The sequence below is a fragment of the Perna viridis genome, chromosome 11, assembly GCF_037379345.1.
Source record: "Perna viridis isolate PV_CMFRI_1.1 ecotype Kerala chromosome 11, ASM3737934v1, whole genome shotgun sequence".
In the NCBI taxonomy this organism is placed as follows: Eukaryota; Metazoa; Mollusca; class Bivalvia; order Mytilida; family Mytilidae; genus Perna; species Perna viridis.
Genome location: NC_142455.1, coordinates 6,864,150 through 6,886,335, shown reverse-complemented (window position 1 = coordinate 6,886,335; position 22,186 = coordinate 6,864,150). Strand labels below are relative to the sequence as shown.

Sequence of the window (22,186 nt, the reverse complement as noted above, 5' to 3'; positions counted from 1 at the left end):
AGAAAACGTTTAATCCATCGTTTTTCTTATGAATTAAAACAAAACAGCATTTGACATCTTATCGACATTTAGCGTTGATTAGGACTCTTTTATATATACTGTGAAAGAAAGCTAGAGAAATTCAAAATCTATTGCCTAAGAAAGACACTTTTAAAGTCTCTATTAATCTGTTTAATATATTTTCAAACATGATGAACCGAACCAATTTGTAGTCCAGACGGAATTAGGTTTAGACAGGTTTCACTGTAATTTCAGAAAAATAGCAACAATATCCTTTCAAATGCTACAATGTAATTGTTCGTCTCTTTTATCCAAAATTTGACTTTTCTTCTTTCTATAGAAAGTAGTTTTAAAGGAGTACTTGATCAAAGGACTGGAACACAACGAAGTTTTCTTTGTTAGAAAATGTTTAAGATGTTATGGAGACTTTGAAGGGACTTTGACGCCTAAAGAACTGTATAATATCTACAAAGAGGTGCCTAATTTATTATAAACCAATTTATTGTCTAATGAAACTCACAAATTCTATTAACCGAGCAAGTTAACGCTACTATAAGAAAGAAAACATATTTAATTTTATCTGTAAATTCTAAAGTATGATGTTTACAGCAAAGTGTCGCAAATTGTAGGGAGTGGTGAAAAATATATAGAGGAAGGTTATATCAGCGTAAACTAAACTTAAGGAAAAAAGTACTTTCAAAGAGTTATCATGTGAAACATGATTCTAGTGGAAATCAAAAGTAATCCAAGGACCAGATAGAGAAAACAGACACACATAGCAAAGAACATAAAATCCATAATAACACTTACAAAGCAAAAAAAGCAAATGAGCAACTCCGATTCCATTAAAAACTGGGAGCGTGAACAAGATGCACCGATAGGGTAAGCGTCCTCTTTTTTTTCCTGAAACATCTGCCGAGTTGCTCATAAGAAGTCAAATCCGTGGTAGACGAAAGAAGAAAGGGAAATTATAACACGTTGAATAAGTCGGTTCCAATGCTGCAGATGGATACACCGTTACGACCCACGAGTTCATGATGACGACCATAAAACTTCTGCATGTCGTGATGACTTCAATCTTGTAGTATTAACGAGTATCTAGATTCCAATTTCCGGGTTCTGTCTTGATGTTGTCATTTATTTTGCGTACTTAAAATAAACAAGGATGCCTCATATTACACACATGCGGTATTGGGATATTTTTTTTTTGGATAAATTAAATAATTGATATTCACATAGTCATTGTTATCGTCACTGTAATTGTAAATTTTAATTTGTAAATTTTAACCTCGTTAATTTGTGCATTGCAAATAAAAATCTTCTTTTTTCTAAATGTAGAGTGTAAAAGTAGATCGTCGGGATGGAGCAGCAAGATTATTTATGAATCTATTGTTCCCTTTAGAGGTATTAAGACACCTGGTCAAAACACCGACGAGAAAAAAAATCATAAATGAAAAACAAAACAAAACGAAAATAATTTATTAGCTTTAAGGGTTCTAGACAAGTTGTGAAAATACTAACAAATCAAAAAGACAAGACAACACTGAGATCATCAAGGTTACAACACGTTCCAAACGAGTTGTTAAACACAAAGTAATCAAAATGTAAAAACAAATAAAAATGGAATGTACAAAAAAGATCGACATTCAAAAAAAAAATAAAATAAAATAAAATAAAAAACAAATCGAGGCCAAACTCTGGTTTTCTTACAGGATCGTGATGTAAAATGATTCTGAACTAAACTATTTATTAATTTATGAACAAAAGCAACTGAAGGTGCAAATACATACAGTAAAATCTGTTTTACACATATTTTTAACATAAATGTTAAATGTAAATATTTTTGGCATACCAAGGTTCACAACATGTGTATTGTTATAGAAGGACTTACAAGGTCACTAATTTTGGAAGGTTTTCGAATTATCTGGTGTTTGGTTGGATTAAGACAGATTTCACTGTATATTGAAAAACAAATAAAAGAAAAACGAAGAAAAACTTAAAAAAATAACCTTAAGTCATATCATTTAAAAACAATATTGCGATCGTCGATTTTTCTGTTAAAATAAAGGTTGGGGCTTGATTAGTTTCATCTAAATTTGCATGTGCATTTACCTGTTTACAATAAAAGGTAGATTGGCCAGAGGACAATGTCACGTTTTTCTCTGATGTTGGCAAATTTATTGAGAACTTATTGGCAGATACATATCTCAACCCATACAAGAATTGCAAAGGTAATATATACCTTCGATATTTAAAGAGGTAGACTTAGGGTAAGGGACACAACACTAACAATGCATTGGAACGTTTGTATTCAACGTTTTATATCAATCTCATGTAAGTGTCAAAGTAACTTGGACTGATTTCGTTCTGATTCAAATGAAAGCTTGAGAGGCTTCAGTGAAATTGAATGTGATACAAACGTATCACTGATTTCATGAGTTATGTCACTTACTCTATTACCTCCTTAAGGTATAGTGGTAATTTTTACCAGAACTTATTTCAGAATTTTCCAAGTAATATCAACACACACAAATGCCTGAATGCGCATACGTATTTCAATTGTCCTGTATTCATGCTTATGTAATTTTTGTGCAGGAAAATCGCCGAATTCGTGACAATTTTAATCGTTTGGTCTTACATTTCATGTAAAACAATATTAAAAAGAGGCTTACAGAAGCCTGAATTGATTTTTTGCCTTTCAAGACAATCAATTTAACAAGAAGTTGACCAGAAATTTGGACTCAAGAAAACTTTGGTAGGACTTATCATAAAGATCATTTCAGCAATTGGAAGTTTTGTACTATCTATCACAGTTTTTAAGATATTTAAGGACCATTTTTCCCCTTTCAAAGATAAAAACTCTTACGAAGAGACGTTTTACAACTTTTATCCCTTGCATACTTTTTAGGCCTTATAATAATTTCAGCCCTTGCTACTGTCTTACCCCTATGTTGTATTTTTAGTTACAGCAACCATGCTTTTCGACGGATCTTAAGTTCCCACATAAATTCTATGCAAGGTACCACAAGAAATATTTTTATCAAGTTTGGTTCCAATTGGTCTAGTAGTGTCGGAGAAGAAGATTTTTGAATAAACTAACATTAATAATAGCAAATCAAAAGTAAAATTAATTGATTAAAACAAAAATTTGACAACCGATAGATCCGATCATGCTCAATACTTTTATTCTGTCAAAACCTTAACCTAACGGTTGTGGAGATATATATGAAAACTGCAGTCTTACCCCTATTTTCAATTTTTAGTAACAGCGCCTATGCTTTTTAGGGATCAAAAATCCCCACATCTATCCTATACAAAATACCCTTAGGAACATTCATACCATGTTTCGTTTCAATTGATCAAGTAGTGTCAACGGGGATGAGTTTTGAAAAAAATGTTAACGAGGACGGCTGACGAAGGAAGGCAAGTGATAACAATAGCTCACCTGGCCTTTGGCCAGGTGAGCTAAAAAAATATCAAGTAATTAATGCAATTGAAATTAGTACCCAATCGTATACAATGACAATATACAAATACAAGGAGATCCATTGTGCAGACAAAATCACTGAAAAGTTGTTTTCAAATTGTAAATCAATAACGACAACTCTTGCAGAGTGTCAGTTCTATATATAATCTATAAATGCACAACCGCCAAATAAACAACTGAGACTGGTTATGCAAATGTTATGTAACTGTTTCTGAATGAAAAATTAAGAAATTATCTATTTCAATGGGCTTTTTAACATGGTTTTTATAAGGACTGCTACGTTATATTACATAACTATACATGTGTCTATTCTACGTTTCTTGGAATTATTGTCTAAATTTACATGGAAGGACTCCGTTGTTATCTTTCTTCAGGTACATAGTTATTTGTAGTATTATTACTCCTTCAATACAAAAATATAACAAAAAAACAATCTTAACAGCAACAAAATATTCTTCAGAAATCATTTAGGAATAGGTAAGGATCATAGACAGAATTCAATTCACAAGATACGTTGTACATATAACTATATCATTTTACATTTACTACCCACTGATAAATGTTTACAAAAAGGAAGCAGTTGGAAAAACGTTTGCCCAAAAAACTTGTTTTGTTGGGCCATTTTACTGAACAGATGCGAGTTGGCAGCATTGTTTTGGACTCGAGGTGATAACTATACATGTAAGATTTTTCTTTTTTAATGATCCGATATTTTTATTTTAAAAAAAAATCATATTTTAGTTTAATTCATTTCAAGGAAATTTTAAATTCATTGATTTGTTTTTAATGAAAATATAAAAAAAAAATTAAAAATTTATTCCCGACTCAATTAAATGATTGTTGTAAAAAGTAGAATTTGTTAAATTTACGAGTTTATAGTACAAGGATTGTAATCATAACTTAACAAGTTGCAATCAAGTTTAAATTGTTTCATTCCTATAGCTGTTTTACTAGTAGTTAATTTGTATCGGTTGATCTGCAGCAACGTACAAATTGTAATTGCAGGTGCTGCTTTATTTGCAAGTGCTGTACTCCGAAAGCTTTCCAAGTGTGCTAAGGAATTTGAAGAGTTATCCCGTTCGATGAAGAAGAATGCAAAGTATATAAAGCATATATATTGAGTTTTATATAACAGAAGTGATGTATTACAATAAATTAATAAATTGCTTGTTTTTTTTAAGTTGAAGTAAATGGAAAGGAAAGAAACAGACACTTTTTAAAATACTAAGTGAAGAAAATTGTTTTCAGCAGATGCACTAATGCGAGTGTAATGTTGTAGATAGAATAATAAGATATCCAAATGAAACATCGATTAGAAAAATTATGATACACACGCAAAATATTTCATACGATACCAAATAAAATTTGTAACAGAATTCATTTAAATTGAGCCTTGATATGAATTTCATGTGAACTTTTCACGCAAAGTTTATATTAAGTTAATTTCGCATGAACATCGCGTTAACATCATTGTGAAGTTCATATGAATTTTACGTTAAGCTTTACTCACATGGAGTTCTTGTGAACAATATTTTCCTGTGTTAAGGAGGTAGATCTAGTGTAAGGGACACACCTCTTACAAATCATTGAAACGTTTGTATTTACCATTTTACCTCGGTCTCATGTAAGCATCAAAGTAACTTGGATTGATTTCATTCTGTTTCAATGGAAAGCTTGAAAGGCTTAAGTGAAATTGAATATGATAAAAACATTTCACTGATTTCAATGGTTATGACCCTTACCCTAGGTCTACTTCCTTAAATAGTTAAATATTATTTTTATTATTATTAGAAATTTTGAATACTATGCCAGTTGCATTGTTTCTGAAATGAGCACAAGAGATGTAAAATCTCAAGATTTACTAGTTTCTGTGGTTGAAGAGTATGGTGACACGACACCCCTATATATTGCTGGTAACAACGATCTAATGAATTTCATGGAACAAACTCCTTGTCAGGAAAAACTTACAGAAATATGGAATGGAAACATATATCGGAATACATCTTTGATCAAGGCATGAAATCTTATATAATAGAATAGTGTAATCTAGAATCGGGTACTTCAAAAGTATACAATTGGGACGGGCTGTCCTCTAATACCGGAATTCATAGTTTGGTTTATAAAGAATAAAAAACTGAAAAAAGTTCCGGAATTTTTTCTGGATCCGTCACTGGGTAACTACAGCTATATTAACACTTTACATATTTAGTATAAAAAAGTAAAGCACTGAACACATTATTTTATAAATATATTTGTCATATGTTGAGGTTTCATAAAAAAAGGTATTTGTTTTTTTATAATAATAATCAATACTCGTGCCAAGAACGCATTCATATTTAACTTGTGCGCGGAACACACACTCGTTAAATCTAGGCGTTCTTCGGCACTCGTGATCATATTTAGGTTATCCACTCTTTCCAATTTAGATCATATTATTACAGAAATGTAAAGACTAATTTTTTAAATTCTTTCCTTTTATAAAATACACATTCACCCATCCACTATCCCTCATAAACCATACAATGAGAAGTTTACTCCATACAATTACTTTAATTTTAAATTTACCGTTGACATAATGCACAGTAACTGGAATACTAAGTAAAATGAATAGACATGCATAACATTGTATCAAGGACATCATTTTTTGTATTTTCCCATACTTTAATAGAATAACAAAAAATCAATTCAAAATGATCCCTCAAATGAATGACTTTCTATTACAGATTAAAATATAAAATTTGATTGTTTACGAGTTTAGAACGGAAAACACAATGTAAGTCCATTTGTAGAAACTATTCTAATTTTCCATCAATAATAATTTTTTTTTTTTCAGAAATTGGGATGCATATTTTTTCCAATTTTCTTGCTACCAAAGATGATTCAGTTTAATTCCCCAAAATGGCGTCGAGGAATGAAAATAAGTCCGGAATCGACAAACAGTTCGTATAGATATTATACAATATTATCGGGTAAACAAAAGAACAGAATTGAACTTTTTGAGGCGATTTATTCTTTCTATAGCGCTCCCGTTATAAAGTTTATGACATTAGTGGTAAGTTACCTATGTACGAAATTCTCACTTTACTGACCAAATTCGCCGAAATGTAACATATCATGACAAATATCGCAAAAAATGTAGGTGAAAACTATAGGACTGATTGATTGCTTGTTATTTTTAGTACTGTTTTAGCGAACTGGCCCGTATCACAGCAGAAGCATTTAAGTAATAGTCTTTTTAAGAATCATGCAAAATCTGATATATGTGATACACCCCCCAAAAAGGCTACATATTTTTATTTTTGTAATTAAGTTGTTTTATGGGGCTATATTATGATATGTGTAATAATTCATTCCAATCCGCCAGCTCTAAGACGACATTGAGGATCTAATATGTTTTTTTTTTGTATTTGAGTGTCATTTACAGAGTTATCTCCCTTAATTTTGACCTATACGGTGTGTACTATATATTTTTATCGCCTTAAAACAAGAGTTATTTGAAAACCGAATGCATTTAACCCGTGAATCATTTTATGCATTATTCTTAGCTTGAGTGCTACTTAACAATTAAACAATCATTAAGATGTCCTATGACCCTGACTCGCTCAACTGGTTAAATGTTTGCCTATCAAGGTCAATAACTCTAACGAAGAGTTTCTCGAAAATTTTCTATAAATGAAGTGTTTGGTAGGATTTATCATAAGGATCATTTCATCAATTAAAGTTAATTTTATCTATTGTAGTTTTCAAGATATTGGCTTAAAACTGCTAAGAACATCATATGTTTTTGCCTTTGAAGGGCAAAAACTCTTACAAGTAGTTGACCGACAACTTTGATCCGTTGCAGACTTTTGTAGGCCTTATAATAAGGCCAAAAAAAAAAAAAATAAGTGTGTTTCCTGTTTCAAGTCTGAAAAAATAGGGTAGGTAGGTAGGCTTTTCTATTTCTTTCTTTTTTTTTAAATGAAAAAATAGCCATTAGTCATTTTCATATGCAAAATAATAAAGTTCTACTCCAGAAACAGGTAGTTTATTTCTATCAAGGACTTTATATTACTATGCACATGTAAACATGTTGATCCTTATCCTTTGTGGTCTGATTAAATTTATCTAAAATTATGATTTGATTTTTCATCTATAAATTTTCAACAAACTGGATTCTTTTTTCAAGTGATAACATTTCTAGCAAACTACTATGGACCATTAATTATGTACCTTTTAAATCATCCCTTGTACTCCTACTAGATTTTAGATGCATTATTACTTATTCTATTTGTTTACCGATTTTCCCGCCATACAAAGTGTAAACAAATGCCATCCATTTTCTTTCATCAGTTCTTGCGTTTCGAAGTGTTTTAGACACTTACTGATGGGATAATCATTGTTAATTGGATTTAATTTATTCTGCTATGAGGTAAATCTGATTCTGATTTTATCATGGAAGCTGTATATAGCCGCATGCATATGGTTATGATTGTGTTTATCTTTGACCAGATTATGAGTTTTGATTGGCTGAATAATATATTTACATCTGATTGATGATATTGTGAGTCACGATCACCTTGTCTAATTACATTCGATTTGTTTCAGTCGTAAATTGGTTATGGCCATTCAACTCTGAACAGGTGTCAACACAATTGTTTAATTAGAGAGAACATTCGTTGCTGTCGAACTTTCTGTTGGTTTTATCTTTAATATACAAAACATAGGCGCAGAGAAAATCGCCAACAGGTTATTTTTGTAGCCAGATCTAATAAAAATCGCAAATTGCGACATTGGCGTAACCCTTCTCCGTATCCGTTTCAATGCCAACGGAATAATCGTAATATAAAGACTTGATTATTCGGGTAAATATTGGCGAATCCCAGCGCGATCCATGTATAAAACTGCCAGAACGAGGTCCGAGTAACTCCAGAATTTCCGATTTTCGCCGCCAAAAAAATGCTAGTGTCGGCAATTCGCCTTTAAAAAAATAGGGTCGGTCGGGAAACCGGAAACACACTTATTTTTTTTTATTTGGCCTAAGGATAATTTCGGCAATTGAATGAATTTAGTTTAACCTAATGATTTTGGAGATTTATGAGAAAATCTTCTGACTGACTCCTTTGTTTTATTTTTAGTAACAGCGGCCTTATTTTTCAACGGATCAAACATCTCCACTTTAGTTCGATGCAAAAAAACAAGAATTAAGGAACATTCATACCAAATTAGTAAAGAAATGTCAGCGAAGATTTTTTAAAGAAATAATATTCAAAAGAGCAAATATAAAAACGTTGAAAAAGGGCCAACATGAATAACAAATTAAAACAAATATTGGAGCACAGATAGATTTCAACGTGTTGAACTTATTTTTGATATATATGCAAAATACTTATGTCTGACCCATATGTTCTATTTTTAGTAACATTCAACGAATCAAAAATTTCTACTTCTATGCAAAATAACCCAAGAAACATTTATATCAAGTTTTAATTGGTCAAATAGAGTCAGAGAAGAGTTTAGAAAAATTGCTAACCACGACGGACGACGACGGACGCCAAGTGATGTCAATAGCTAAGAATGAGATCAAAATCTTGTCATAAAAAGAAGAAAACAAAATGCTCCTCACATACGAAAATATACTTAAAAAGTATATTTAAGATATACAATAACAAATAAACATCATTTTGATAAAACTTAAAATATTAAAAAATCAAAAATGATGTCTTCTAAATATGTTCTTGTATTTGAAGTTTACTATACTATTTGCAGTACAGATTTTTCTAAATGTTTGATTAAAATCGTAATTTACGAAACTGTTAGAAGTACAATATCCATGGTTGCAATTGAATTTTACGGTCTATCACATTCCCTTGTAAATTTGGCGGTACCTACATGTTTTCAACTAAATAACAGACTGGAGATTACACTTTTATTATGATACCAGATTTCGAGTAAATATCAAAACTAAAACACACGTAAAATTGATCTATCAAATATAAAACTTCAGTTTGAGTAGTTATGTTTGTAACAATAATTGTAATTTTGCAAGGATCTGTCAAAGTAAAAGATTATAACAATTTAATAAAAAAACAAGGGGCGAAATTCTGATATACATTATGCAGCGAAAATGAGGTGTAAAATACCTTCTGTTTTACAATTTAATAAAGGAGGCATTGAATTATCATACTCTCAGCCAGTTCGTCAATATTACTAGGTTTTTGTATACTGAATTGGGTAATTTGGCACTACAAGTATGATTATCACTATCTTAAAATTCAAATTTTATACATATGTGTTTAATGTGACAGCCATCTGTTTTATAATTCGATAACATACATGAGTAATGTGCCAAAGTTTGTCGGTTTGTGTACGAGATTAATATACGTCATGTTAAGCACACTTTTGACCTGCTTTTAGTCACATTTGAGGTGAATATATGATATAAGTTTAAACTACTCAAGCATGGTTTACTTAGAGAAAACTAATCAAAACCACTTTGCTCATTTGCTTTTGTTGCTTTGTTTGTAAGATTTTAGTTACTTTGTGTTCCTTGTTGTGTATGTCTGTTTTCCATGCATGGTCTTTGTCCCTTGATTGCACTCTTCTGATTACCGCAATAACCTTAGTTCCCTTGATTACTCTTAAACTTGATGAACACCTTAGCTTTCTTGGGCGCAGCGTCTAGTAAACAAAAAAGAAAAAGGGATTTAAATTGCAAGCAAAGCTCGTTAAATTAAGGCCTTGTACGTTATTTTTATGTGAGCCTGCAAACCACATAAATAATATTCATATCAACATAAACGTCCTGAAAAATTAAAGTATACAGTTTCTTATTTTCTGCGTCACAGAGTTTTTATGCAGTTTACTTGATGACATTCAGCATAATGATCATAACTGATCTCCATGATGGCGGAGTTTCATTTCTTGAAAAAATTGTGATGTTCTGGACTGCTGCGTTTTTGTTAGAGGAATTCCGTCAGGTAGTTATATTTTTTACAGGAGTTCAATAGGATTTGATTTTTTGGTGTTGACAATTACATGTATGAGGTAAATATCCACAAATTTCTTTCCAAACACAGATAAGCATGTGTATCTAGAAACGAGCTAAAGTGCAGCACCTAATTGATGTGAACAAATATATTAATTTGACATAATATTGAACAAAAGCCTGTTGTTGAAGAAAACAATGTTGTGCATTTTCTCTGTAGACGATGCCAAATTAAACAAACACATGAGTATCACGAACAGTTATTTATGGGTTGACAAACCGTAACTCACAATATCGATAATTACATTTCGCCATATATATGGGTTAGCAGTCCGCTTACCCATAGATAACACTCGCTAGCCCACGGATAACGCCTGCTAACCCATTAATAACGAAAAATTAATTATAAATACTGTTAGCTATTGATAATTAATTTTTGTTAATGTATTTTAAACGCCATCATATATGAATTATTTTACGAATTTTTCTATCTTCTGCGGGTTATCAGGTGCCAACTATAGGGTACGGAGGCTAATTAAAGATACAGAAATTAATTCATAGATCACGGATTGACCAATTAAATGACGTATTACATGTACTTACAAAGGATAAGATTGCAGACAGAAACCTACCGCGGCGAGAACAATAGAAGTAGCACTCTCGTTTAGATGAGGCGGAAAAGTGAATCATGTTGATTATTGCCGTTGTTAATGATCTTAAAAGTTACTTTTAGACAAAAAAGCTATCATTTCCAATTTAGATTATGAATATAATTATTAAACATTAAATTATCAACAAAAACTGTATCAAATAATACTAAGATAAAGCCTTGATCTTCATTTAATCAAAATTGGATCACACTTTGTGTTTGATCACAAAAAAAAAATAAAATAAAATAAAAAAAAAAATAAAATAAAAAAAAATAAAAAATAAAAAAATAAATAATAAAAAAAGAAAACAGGAAAAAATACACAAGTCCGTCAAACGTGTATCTACCAACATGCTAATTTGGGATTTTTTCTACCTGTAATAATTATAGAAAAAAATTGTTAAGTGAGTCGGGACATCTCCGTAAAAATATGCAAACTGACTAAAAATCTATTTTATCGTTATTCTCTTGAAATCTGTTGAATTGTCAGTTAAACAGCACTTAGTATGTGAGTTAATGATTAGGTTTTGTATCCACGGCGTTAGATTTTGTTTTTTTTTATGTTTGTTTAAAGTCGTTCCATGCATTTTGTCTTATGAATTCAGTTTTACGTTTTACTTTTAATTTCTTTCTCACGCTTCCATTCCCGAATTTCTTATGTTTATGTAACAATCACACTGTCTCTTATTCTATAATTTCGAAATTTAAAACTATGCAGATTTTTTTTCAATAGAAAAGGCAATTACACTAGACATATGCACAAACTGTGCAGGACGCAACACCGAGAAACATCCCGATGGCGACATAATTTTGGTTAGTCAGAGGACTACGCGACATTCCTCCAAAACCCAAAATTAATACAAACCTTTCTTTACCCTATTTTAAAATTTTATTAATACCAACCTAATCTAGAGTAGACATGAATCTTTTCGTTAAGCTCAAAGCATGCATCTCGCACCTCATATATATGGCAAGTATATGATGCAACCTAATACTAACCAATTTTAATTCAACAAGGAATGTAAATCTTCCCGGATTGCAGTTTGACACGACCGTAAAGGTAGACCCCTCAACAATATAGATAAGTATTAACAGAACATTCAAGTTTGATACAACTCTGAATTTGTCGTTTTGTTAATAGTAACTAAACCAGGAATAGCGGGAATCAAAGAAGTAAAGTGTGATAAATAAATATTGATTTATTTCGTTGTTTAAACATTTATTTGTTCCAAACAGTCCTTGACTTCGCATATTTGATAAATATGTTCCCTCTATTGCTATTCATCTAGGTACAAACACATGTTGATATAATCCGACATAAGCTGTTCTATCACACTTATCTGTACTTTCCCTGTAAAATAACAATGGCATTATATAGTAATACTGACTGTATTTATAACAATAGTACACATGTATGTATATTTAAATAAAGTAGTTAACAGTTACTATAAATATATATGTGTATATGTCATGAAAACAGACATGTAAAAGTATAGCTACATGTAAATGCTACCAAGATAACAGATATGAATAACCTATAATTACGGAAAAGTAATTGTCAGATTATAAATGTAACATTAAGGAAATAGAGAAATTTACTACTTGTAAACCTGAAAAGAATACTTTTCAGTTGTTGCAGTGTACATGTACTATGTTTAATATTTAAGAAGTACTAAGGAACTGAAAATAATCATTTTCAATGGCTCATCATATTTGTTAAATAAAAAATAAATTGTAGGTACGGGTCGCATGCACTAAGTCTTGTTTCTATCACTATCCACACGTACATTTGTACATGTATCCTGGGAAAAAATCTTCACAGAGTATTTGTGTATATTGATAGAAATAAGTGCCTGTGCTATGTGGATGCACTTTAAGAAAAAAATTGCTAGTTCAAAATTAAACTTTGAAATAATATGTTTAGTTCACTAGTAAAGACCCCGACCATTTAATCTTCCAGGCGGCGGGTCGTGTGCTTAGACATTATTGTCAGATTATAATTGTCTTTTCAATAAATAGACGAGATAAAAATCATAAAATTCAAAGAGACCATACGACCTGGCCTTTCTTTGCTTATAAACATGGTGCCTATAACAAAACCTTGTGACGAATTTTAACTAGCTTTCTAATTGTCATGTGCTCGGAATATAATATATATAGCGTCTTAGCATAATATAGAACCTATTCCAAAAATGGCAAAATCGGTAACTTGTCATCTTGTGAGTATATAAGAATTATTCAATAGCTATTCTACTCTAATCTTGAATAATTTTAAGATCGACATGATTGCAGTACGATGATTGAAATCAATAATGAAGCTATAGGACAGTACATGTGCGTTCTACATTACAACCTTTGAGCCTTTTTTTACTGAATAATGTACGTGTCTTGTGTCTTCCCCGGTAAAATTTTAAGTTTAAAGGAAGTACTGCCATATGCGATTTCGGAGGAAATAATTCTTAGTTTTTACTCTAGGAAACTAGAAATACTTATCATTAAATTAAAACGCATGATCCAATTTGATACAAGAAATTTCGTCAGGGCACCACCGTTTACCACCAATATAAGAATTTTTCACAACTCATTCATCCTAAGAAATCATCGTTTTACAGATCTGTCAAGCAAATGACATGATCTACACTTGTCGTTTCATGTTCACCATGCATGTAGAAAGCACTTTCGGCCACTCATATACCATCGACACGTGAATGTCGTTCATATTCGATCATTTTCCGTGTCAGAAACAACAACGGCCTATCGCAGCCATTTCCTTCCCGACAGACGAAAATCACAATGAAATGGGAGATAATTTAACTCGGGTAGGTTTCTGTCTGATTGAAATAGCAAGAAGTTTTATGTTCGTTTGTACGTGTCCGTTGGCATGGATTTGTATAGTATCGATCCTGACATATAACTGTTCACTAAATAAAAGCTAGTCAATTTTACTTTTGAAATGAAATTATAAGTAAAGCCCGATTTAGCAGACAGACCTAGCGAACATTGGTATAAAGCATTTTACATCAATTTCATTTAAGCATCAAAGTAACTTGGACTGATTTCCTTCTGTTTCAAATTAAAGTTTGATAGGCTTGGTTGAAATGCAATATAATGCAAACATATCACTGATTTCAAGAGTTATACCATAAGTCTTCCTCCTTAAATACTTTATTTGTCGAGCATCAGAACTGCACTAACAAAGATCAGTTTCATGTGAATTGACTTAAATCTGAAAAAAATACACATATGCAGGTACTGTAATCAATCAATACATGTAGGTATATAACAAAATTCAAGGGAAACAAAGGCCATTAAAATGTATATTAACGGTTTCCATCTGCACCATGAAAACTGATTTATTCAACGGGTCACAGTTTTCCTTTCCTCGGTTGTCTACCACGGACTTGACTTTTTATGAGCAACTCGGTGGGTATTTCTAGAAAAGCAGAGGACGCTTACCTTACTGGTGCACCTAGTCCATGCTCCCAGTTTTTATATGAGTCCGAGTTGCTCATTTGCTTTTGTTACTTTTTATGTATGATTTTAGTTACTTTGTGTTCTTTGTTGTGTATGTCTGTTTTCCATTTCTGGTCTTTGTCCCTGGATTGCATTCTTTTGATTACCGCTATAACCATGGTTTCCATGATTACTTTTTCCAATATATTGTAGTAAAATGAGGTATCGAATCATTTTACCCCAATTTCATGTTCACCCTGAGTAGATTTGTGCTTGGTTAGTTCGCCCCTGTTAATGCAATAAGGAGCTTTTAAGCATTTTGACGCGTTAATACTACACCTGTATCAGTTTTTTCTTCATTTTGAAACCATATTCCAAAGAAATAATAGCCAAAATCCATTTTCTTTTTTTACAAATCAGAAATAAATGAATAACAGTTAAACTTGGTCCAGACAAGGCACGAAATACTTCTGAAAATTAGAGTCGAGACAAATCAAGGCAGTCGTGAAAATTAAGTCGATTAGTTTCTAATTATGATGAGATTCTAGGGTTTTTTTTATTAATGGCCATTATTATTATGGCCTACTGTATATGCTAGTTTGCCAGTGTGACTATTTCAAGAGAAAAGTCACGTTTTTCAAACAAACGCCTTCATGGTCGTATCGCATAAGTTTTGTTTTTTATTTTTAAATTCTACAACGCTGTAGTTCAAAATTTTGACCAGATATATCACCGAGCGCTTTTTACCCTACTCTTGCATCTACGGACCCTTTTTTGTATGGTCCCTACACCAATTTGACAAAAGATTCATAAGAAAAGAATATCATACTTACATTTGTCGATTAAGGAATGCACTCTGTACTTGTCATCTCAAACTTACATGCTCTAGGTCAATCCAGAACTAATCAGCAATGTGGAACACCACGTATTATCAGAAACCTGCAATTAAAGAAATAATTTGTTAAATAGTCAGTTTATTGATAAAGTTATCACGCGACGGAGAACGAGATTCCCTGACCTTTCATTAATTATTTAACTTCTTTCTGCCCTTTTGATGAAATCATCTGGCATAAATTGTAACCGACACACAGAAAATAAAAGTGGACAACTGAAGATTTCACTCAAATTATCTTTTACAATAAAAAGATGTGATGAGTTAATGTGAAATTCATTAATTTGATTTTGAATAATTTTCATTTTCGTAAAATTCGGGGGTTGGTAACTAGTTTTCAATACTTCTTTTTTTGTTCCTTATGGAAAAAAGCTGTGGTATGAACATGGAGCTAACATATTTTAGAATAGAGAACTGATATTTCCAATATTTTATTAGTTGTATTTTAGTTGTGCAACACATAAATCATTGCAGGTGATTGAAGAAGATCAGCCATCACCATTGAGTAAAATAAAGTTGTGGTTTTCCAGGGCTGGGAATAAGTTTGATGCATTTGCGTATGTAATGCTTATGCTTTCAATTGTGGCCAGAATTTCATTACCAACGAGTATGTTCAGATGGGCTCGATACTCCTACAGTATTACAGTTGTTATATTTTGGTGGAATAGCATGAGATTCCTTTTTGTACACAGACACATTGGCCCAAAAGTTGTTATGATCGGCAAGATGGTAATTATTTTAGAAGATCTTACCGTAATATCCTAATCTGTTACAATTTTCAAAATAAAGACCACATATCACTTGCTTTCTTTAATATCATAAATATGTTTCAATTAAACATTAGCAGTTACACTTTTTACATTTCGGTATTGTATATTAAGTATCAGTCTTTATAAAAATCAGACAAGAGGTGATTCATGTACGTCAAAAACCCACCAATTCAGTTTTATTTTTTCTTCAGACACCATTATCAGATCACTTAACCAGTCTTAGTTTTGCAATTGTGGGTTACGCTTTTTGAGAAAAAAATTATGTAGATTGTACATGAAATTAGCGCATTGGAAAAGTTATCGTTCTTGATTTAGTGTGATTTGGTTGATTTTATTGGGATGCGAAAGTGCAGTTTTCTCAAAAGTACAGAATTAAACACAAAAAGGACTATTGCCATATAAAAATATAGTATATGTAGACCAAAAAATCATCGTCTGATCAATGGGTTATTCTACACCATGAATCACCTTACCATAGGCAGTGTCTGAATTTTATGTGGACTGGTATTTCATAAACTGAATTTCTGTTAGCTAAAAATTCAGTGAAATAAGCTTTTTTACGATAACGAGCGTCTATTTGAGTTGAATGAACATTTAAAATTGTCTTTACAGTAATACCTATTGTACTTGTAGCTTAGAGATTTAGTCTTCCTATTTATAATTTTTGCGGTGGTTGTCATAAGTGTTGGAATTGCATACACTGCAAATATATATCCAAACTCTATATTTAATTGGGCAACAGTGAAGAAAATAGTATTCTATCCGTACTGGCAGCTTCACGGAGAATTATTTTTAGATTATATCAGAGGTAAACATAATATTTGATTTAACTTTTTATTACTTTCGATTACCCTAATATATCGTGTCATGTGCGAATGCGAAAATTTAATTTGTTAATTTGTTATTTCAAAGCTTTAAAGCCTCTACCTCTGTTTTTCCTTTAAATCTTTAACTGATAGTCTACTACTTGTAACTTTTAAAAAAGTAAATCTAGGATAAGGGACAACTCTTGAAATCTGTTATATGTTTGCATCATATTCAATTTCACCAGAGCATATCAAGTTTTCATTTGAAACAGAATGAAAACCATCCAAGTTACTTTGATGATTATGATGTTAAATCCTGCAAACAAACGTTCAAATGATTTGTAGGAGTTGTGCCCTGACCCTAGGTCTACCTCTTTACAATTCTGAATATTTATCATATAGATAGCAGTGATTTACCTTATGTTCCTTGTTTCAAAATATTCGATAATTCCCACTTTTACATGTACATAAATTTGGCTATTTCACCTTCGGACTTTCTCCGGCCTAAAAGTCACAATGTTCATATAAATCCGCCGTTCAAAAAATTTGAATTTTATGTTGAAAATAGCAACAATTAATGGAAATAAAAAAAAACAATTGTTTATGAATATCAAAGTATAATCACTGGTTCCAAGAACGCATTAAACTTAAACTCTTTCTAATTAATTATCTTACTATTCACCAATTAATATGAACTTCATTCAACGATAGACACAAGCAATTAAATTTTATAATGCATGTGTTTTTTTATATTTCTTATAATTTTAACATACTAATAAAAACATTATAAGCTAAAATAAAAGGACTATTGTTTTGATTTAAAACAACTTTGAATGAAAATACTACCAGAAAATAATTTTGCATAATAGTTGATTACAATTACAATGAAAAACGTTTATAGAGGTCGATTTTCCCTAACATATCAAGCTGCATGATAAGCTTTTTATACACGTTATTATAGGAAGAGAACCAGACCCTCCCGGAGATTGCACGTATGATCCGGTTCTATCTGGAAACGGTACTCTGCCTGCCTGTCCTGTTGTCTTTGATATGGTTACCATGATAGCAGCTGTTTATCTTGTTCTGTTGAATATCATCCTTGTTAATGTTTTAATAGCAATGTTTTCGTAAGTTTTTTCCCCCGAATACTTTGATTTTCGTTACATTCCCAAACAATTAAACTATAAAATGGATACTGAAGTACAGCGAAATCAGTCTTAACCGGACCGTCAATAATCCGAAAACCTATTTTAAACAGTGCCTTTTAACCAATATTTAATGGGAACAAATTGTGCTCCTTTACTTGCTGACCTATTCCTTCACTCTTATGAGGCTGACTTTATAGCTGATCTGATCAGAAAGAAAGAATATCGTTTGGCTAGATCCTTCAATCTCAGTTTCCGCTATATAGATGACGTATTATCTTTAAACAATCCTAATTTCGGGAATTTGATACATCGCATCTGCCCAAAAGAACTTGAGATAAAGGATACTACAGACACTGTGAAGTCAGCCTCATATCTTGACCTACACTTAGAAATCGATGGTAAAGGAAAACTATTGACCAAACTTTACGACAAACGTGATGACTTTTCATTCAGAATTGTTAACTTTCCTTTCATCTGTGGCAACATCCCTTCGGCTCCTACGTATGGAGTGTTCATATCACAACTCATATGTTATGCCAGAGCTTGCCGAAACTACGCAGATTGATTTTAGTTACTTTATGTTCTTTGTTGTGAATGTCTGTTTTCCATGTCTGGTCTTTGTCCCTGGATTACATTCTTTTGATTACCGCTATTTCCTTGATAACTCTGTTAAACCTTGGTTAACCAAATCCTGTCTAAACTGAACAAAACCCGTTCAAATGTTTTTCCTTTTATTTAACCTGTTTTCATTGTACATAAATTTTATTCGAATAATCCAATGCAGTATTAGTATATAAGTATGGATCTTCCTATAAAACAGGTATGTAGTGATTCATCATTTCTTCAGATAATCAACGAAATTTTATAAATACATTTGTTAGGTCCTAAAAATAACTCATCCTATGGTCATGTCTGTGGATCTGCTACATATCGTGAAATAATTTTTGACTGGTTATAGTGTTAAAATTCTGGCAGAAAGATTTTTCGTACTTTTTCTGTAGTAGAACATAACCAAATTTTAAGTTCTAATATCTCCAGTGGATTACTTTTATAAGCATTTATATTTCTTAATCAATTTCTAGAGAGCTTACAGAAGGATTTGCAATAAAAAAATATTTGGTATATTAAATGAATCACTCCTTAAATGCTTCTGCCTGGGTTTAAGGCAGAGCTGTACTTAGATGTCGAATTTAATAATATAGCAGCAAGTATTTCAGAGTTTTCAATCGAAAACATCAAATTTCTACACATGCGCATAAAGTATCTTCACTAATTTGAGTTATTCCCTTTACCATGGAAATGTTCAACATTTATATTTCAAATACCCGGTAATATAAATATGCAGTGTTGTCATTATGATTAATAAAGTAAATCCTGTTTAAACAAAACCTAGAAAATACAAAAACTACATAAACTCTTAATATTCATTGAAGGTGGTTCCATCATTAAAGCACCTCTATATTTTCGTATACGTTGTACATCTTATTACCTATCCCAAATTTAAAAGAAAAGACCCTTCACCAAGAATATTTTCTTTAAAATGTGGGCGCAATTTGAGGGAATTTTGTCTTAAAAATGAATTATAATTTTATATTGTGGATTAAATATGCAGAATATATGCAAATTGAAACCATTTACAAACGCTTTTATTGTAATAATTTGTTAATCATACACTAAATTTTGAAGGAAAATAAAAAATAATATAACCTACAACTTGTATTTGGTAAAATTTCGTTTTTCCCTACTATTGAGGCGAAATAGCCTAAATATTAACATATAAATTAATATCATTAAACATCACCAAATTTATTTTTTTTTGTTATACATTAATATGTTTTACAGACTTGAAATTACAACATTGAAGAGAAAAGAATATAGGGTCTCCGGGTTATTTATAGAGATATATGGAAATCGATGGATTATAATTAAAATTCAAATAATGTTATTTTATTTGCCTTTTAATAGTAAGTGGATATCAACCAAAATAGTTTAGCCATATGAAATCAATAGCACTGTAAATATAACCATTTTTGTGATATATTATAGTTTTCTTGTAATGGAGTTCTTTCCCATTTTCTGTGCTTTTTCATGTACTTCAAACACTTATATTGAACAGACGTCGTTTACAATGCACTATGTTACCATGATGAATTCACGTGAGATGGTTTTCAGGTTCTCTGAAATGAGAAAAGTAAAGAATTTTCAGATTCCACTAAAAGTGGAGTCACATAAAACGTGTTTTGAACATTAGTAAACGGACCACTTGTCTCAACCAAATTATTTATTTTGTAAAGTCCAAAAGGTGTTCGGCTTGGACAGGTTTCATTTGGACTCTTAACTGGTACCATTGTCGATTTGCAAGTAAAACAAAAGTCATGACCATCTAATTTTTTAAGACAACGATTATTAAATTATTATTTTATCAATGATTTTTCCCTGTCTGGTCTTTGCCACTTGATTGCATTCTTTTGATAACCACTAGAATCTTGGTTCCCTTGATTATTCATTCATTTCGTTGAAAGTTCAACAAGATGCAAATTGTAAGAGATATGTTTTGGGCCGATGTTTTCACCCCGATGTGGTTGTTGTTTCTTTGACATTTACACCACACCTATTATCATAATATTTTATCAAGACCTTTCGTAATTATCTGGGCAGGGTCAGTGTGTACTTACTCAAAGTACGTGCATGTCAAGGGTTATAACAAAACAAAAAACTATTTTTAACTCTAAATAATAGTAAAAAGGTGAACAAACGGCAATATCAAGGCAAAAACTGGTAATGTTGGAAACAAATGCATTGGTACTGGTCCTGAACAAGGCATTCCAAATAAAGTTTAGTGTTAAACAAGGTATTCCGAATACAATTTAGTGTTAAACAAAGCACTGGAGCGTGCTGAAGCTCCCACTTCTATTACCTTAAATGTTTTCAGTATATTGTAATACAATCAAGCAGCATCAAATTGCTTCCGGATAGAAAGTAAAATCCGGAAATGGTAAAATCAGTAGTCAAAACAGTAAGATATAAGATGTAAGATACATAAGATATATTGAAGATATCAGATGTTAGGCTGTTCATAATTCAAGAACGTATAGTTTTATTCTTTTAATCTTTCCGGAACTGAATATGAAAATGAGGTTTGATATATATATATATGGTCTTTAGAAAGGTGTTTATACGAGAAATTACTGTAATGTTAACATACATTTGGATTATTTCAAATCGAATGGAATTGTTAAATACTTGAGTGAAACTGATCATGAACATCGTTTTGTATTGGACTTTAAAACTTTTTTTTTCAGGTATACATTTCTCAAAGTCCAACGTAAAGCAGGAAAAGTTGCCAAATTTCATAACTACTTTTTGGTGTATGAATACAGCAATATGCCCACTCTAATAGCTCCATTTAATGTGATAAATATGTTGTATAAAATGATTACACTATGCTGTCGGGAGAAAGAAAACGAATTCAGTAAGTCTTTATAGCATTTTAATGGAAGAATTACAAAAGAAGGCTACCTTACAGTTCATGTCATAAATATTAAAACAAACCTGTCAAATATTCGTTAAATTAATATTTTTTACTAATTAATCGCAATTCATAATAAGGGAATTTTAATTTTCCGTGCCTAGGAGCGCCACCATGACCAATTGAGCTGTGACGCCTCTAAGTATTGTAAAATGAAAGTACTGTGAAAGTATTTATATTCGTGGGTATAAACTTTCGTGTTTTAATTTGTGGTTTTGATGATCCTGTCATACAATTTAAAGAAAATAATCCTTTTCGTTTGGAATCAAATTTCTTGGTATACCTTACCAACGAATTCCACGAAAATTGGTACTCAAGGAAGAAAAGAACTTTCACAGTAGATAAGCAATTAGTTAGGATGTCCAAGAATGTACAAATTTGTTCCTTATAATTTGAGCCAGTCTTTACACGACGGCATTTGCAGCTGGAAGACTGGTGTGAATGTGAGGAAATGGCTACTGCCAAAAGGTGTTCGTGTTACCGAT

The 22,186-nt window shown here is 31.5% G+C and overlaps 1 protein-coding gene across 9 annotated transcripts in view; it reads left to right on the top strand.

The window, feature by feature from the left end:
- LOC148602769 (transient receptor potential cation channel subfamily M member-like 2) overlaps positions 1–22,186 on the top strand; it is a 48,628-nt gene that overhangs the window by 9,689 nt on the left and 16,753 nt on the right. For 7 of the 9 annotated variants that reach the window (XR_015916893.1, XR_015916895.1, XR_015916894.1 and 4 more), the window contains exons 9-20: positions 341–475; positions 1,339–1,404; positions 2,129–2,231; positions 4,061–4,168; positions 4,493–4,586; positions 5,279–5,501; positions 6,321–6,539; positions 10,315–10,446; positions 15,923–16,177; positions 16,852–17,026; positions 17,986–18,151; positions 21,475–21,644. Coding sequence is in view for 5 of the 9 variants with exons in the window: in XM_088553763.1 (XP_088409889.1) it covers positions 341–475; positions 1,339–1,404; positions 2,129–2,231; positions 4,061–4,168; positions 4,493–4,586; positions 5,279–5,501; positions 6,321–6,539; positions 10,315–10,446; positions 15,923–16,177; positions 16,852–17,026; positions 17,986–18,151; positions 21,475–21,644 (1,846 nt within the window). In the remaining 4 variants the exon portion in view is untranslated. The remainder of the gene's footprint in view (positions 1–340; positions 476–1,338; positions 1,405–2,128; positions 2,232–4,060; positions 4,169–4,492; positions 4,587–5,278; positions 5,502–6,320; positions 6,540–10,314; positions 10,447–15,922; positions 16,178–16,851; positions 17,027–17,985; positions 18,152–21,474; positions 21,645–22,186) is intronic. The other 2 variants (XR_015916896.1, XM_088553766.1) reach the window with 2 other exon arrangements.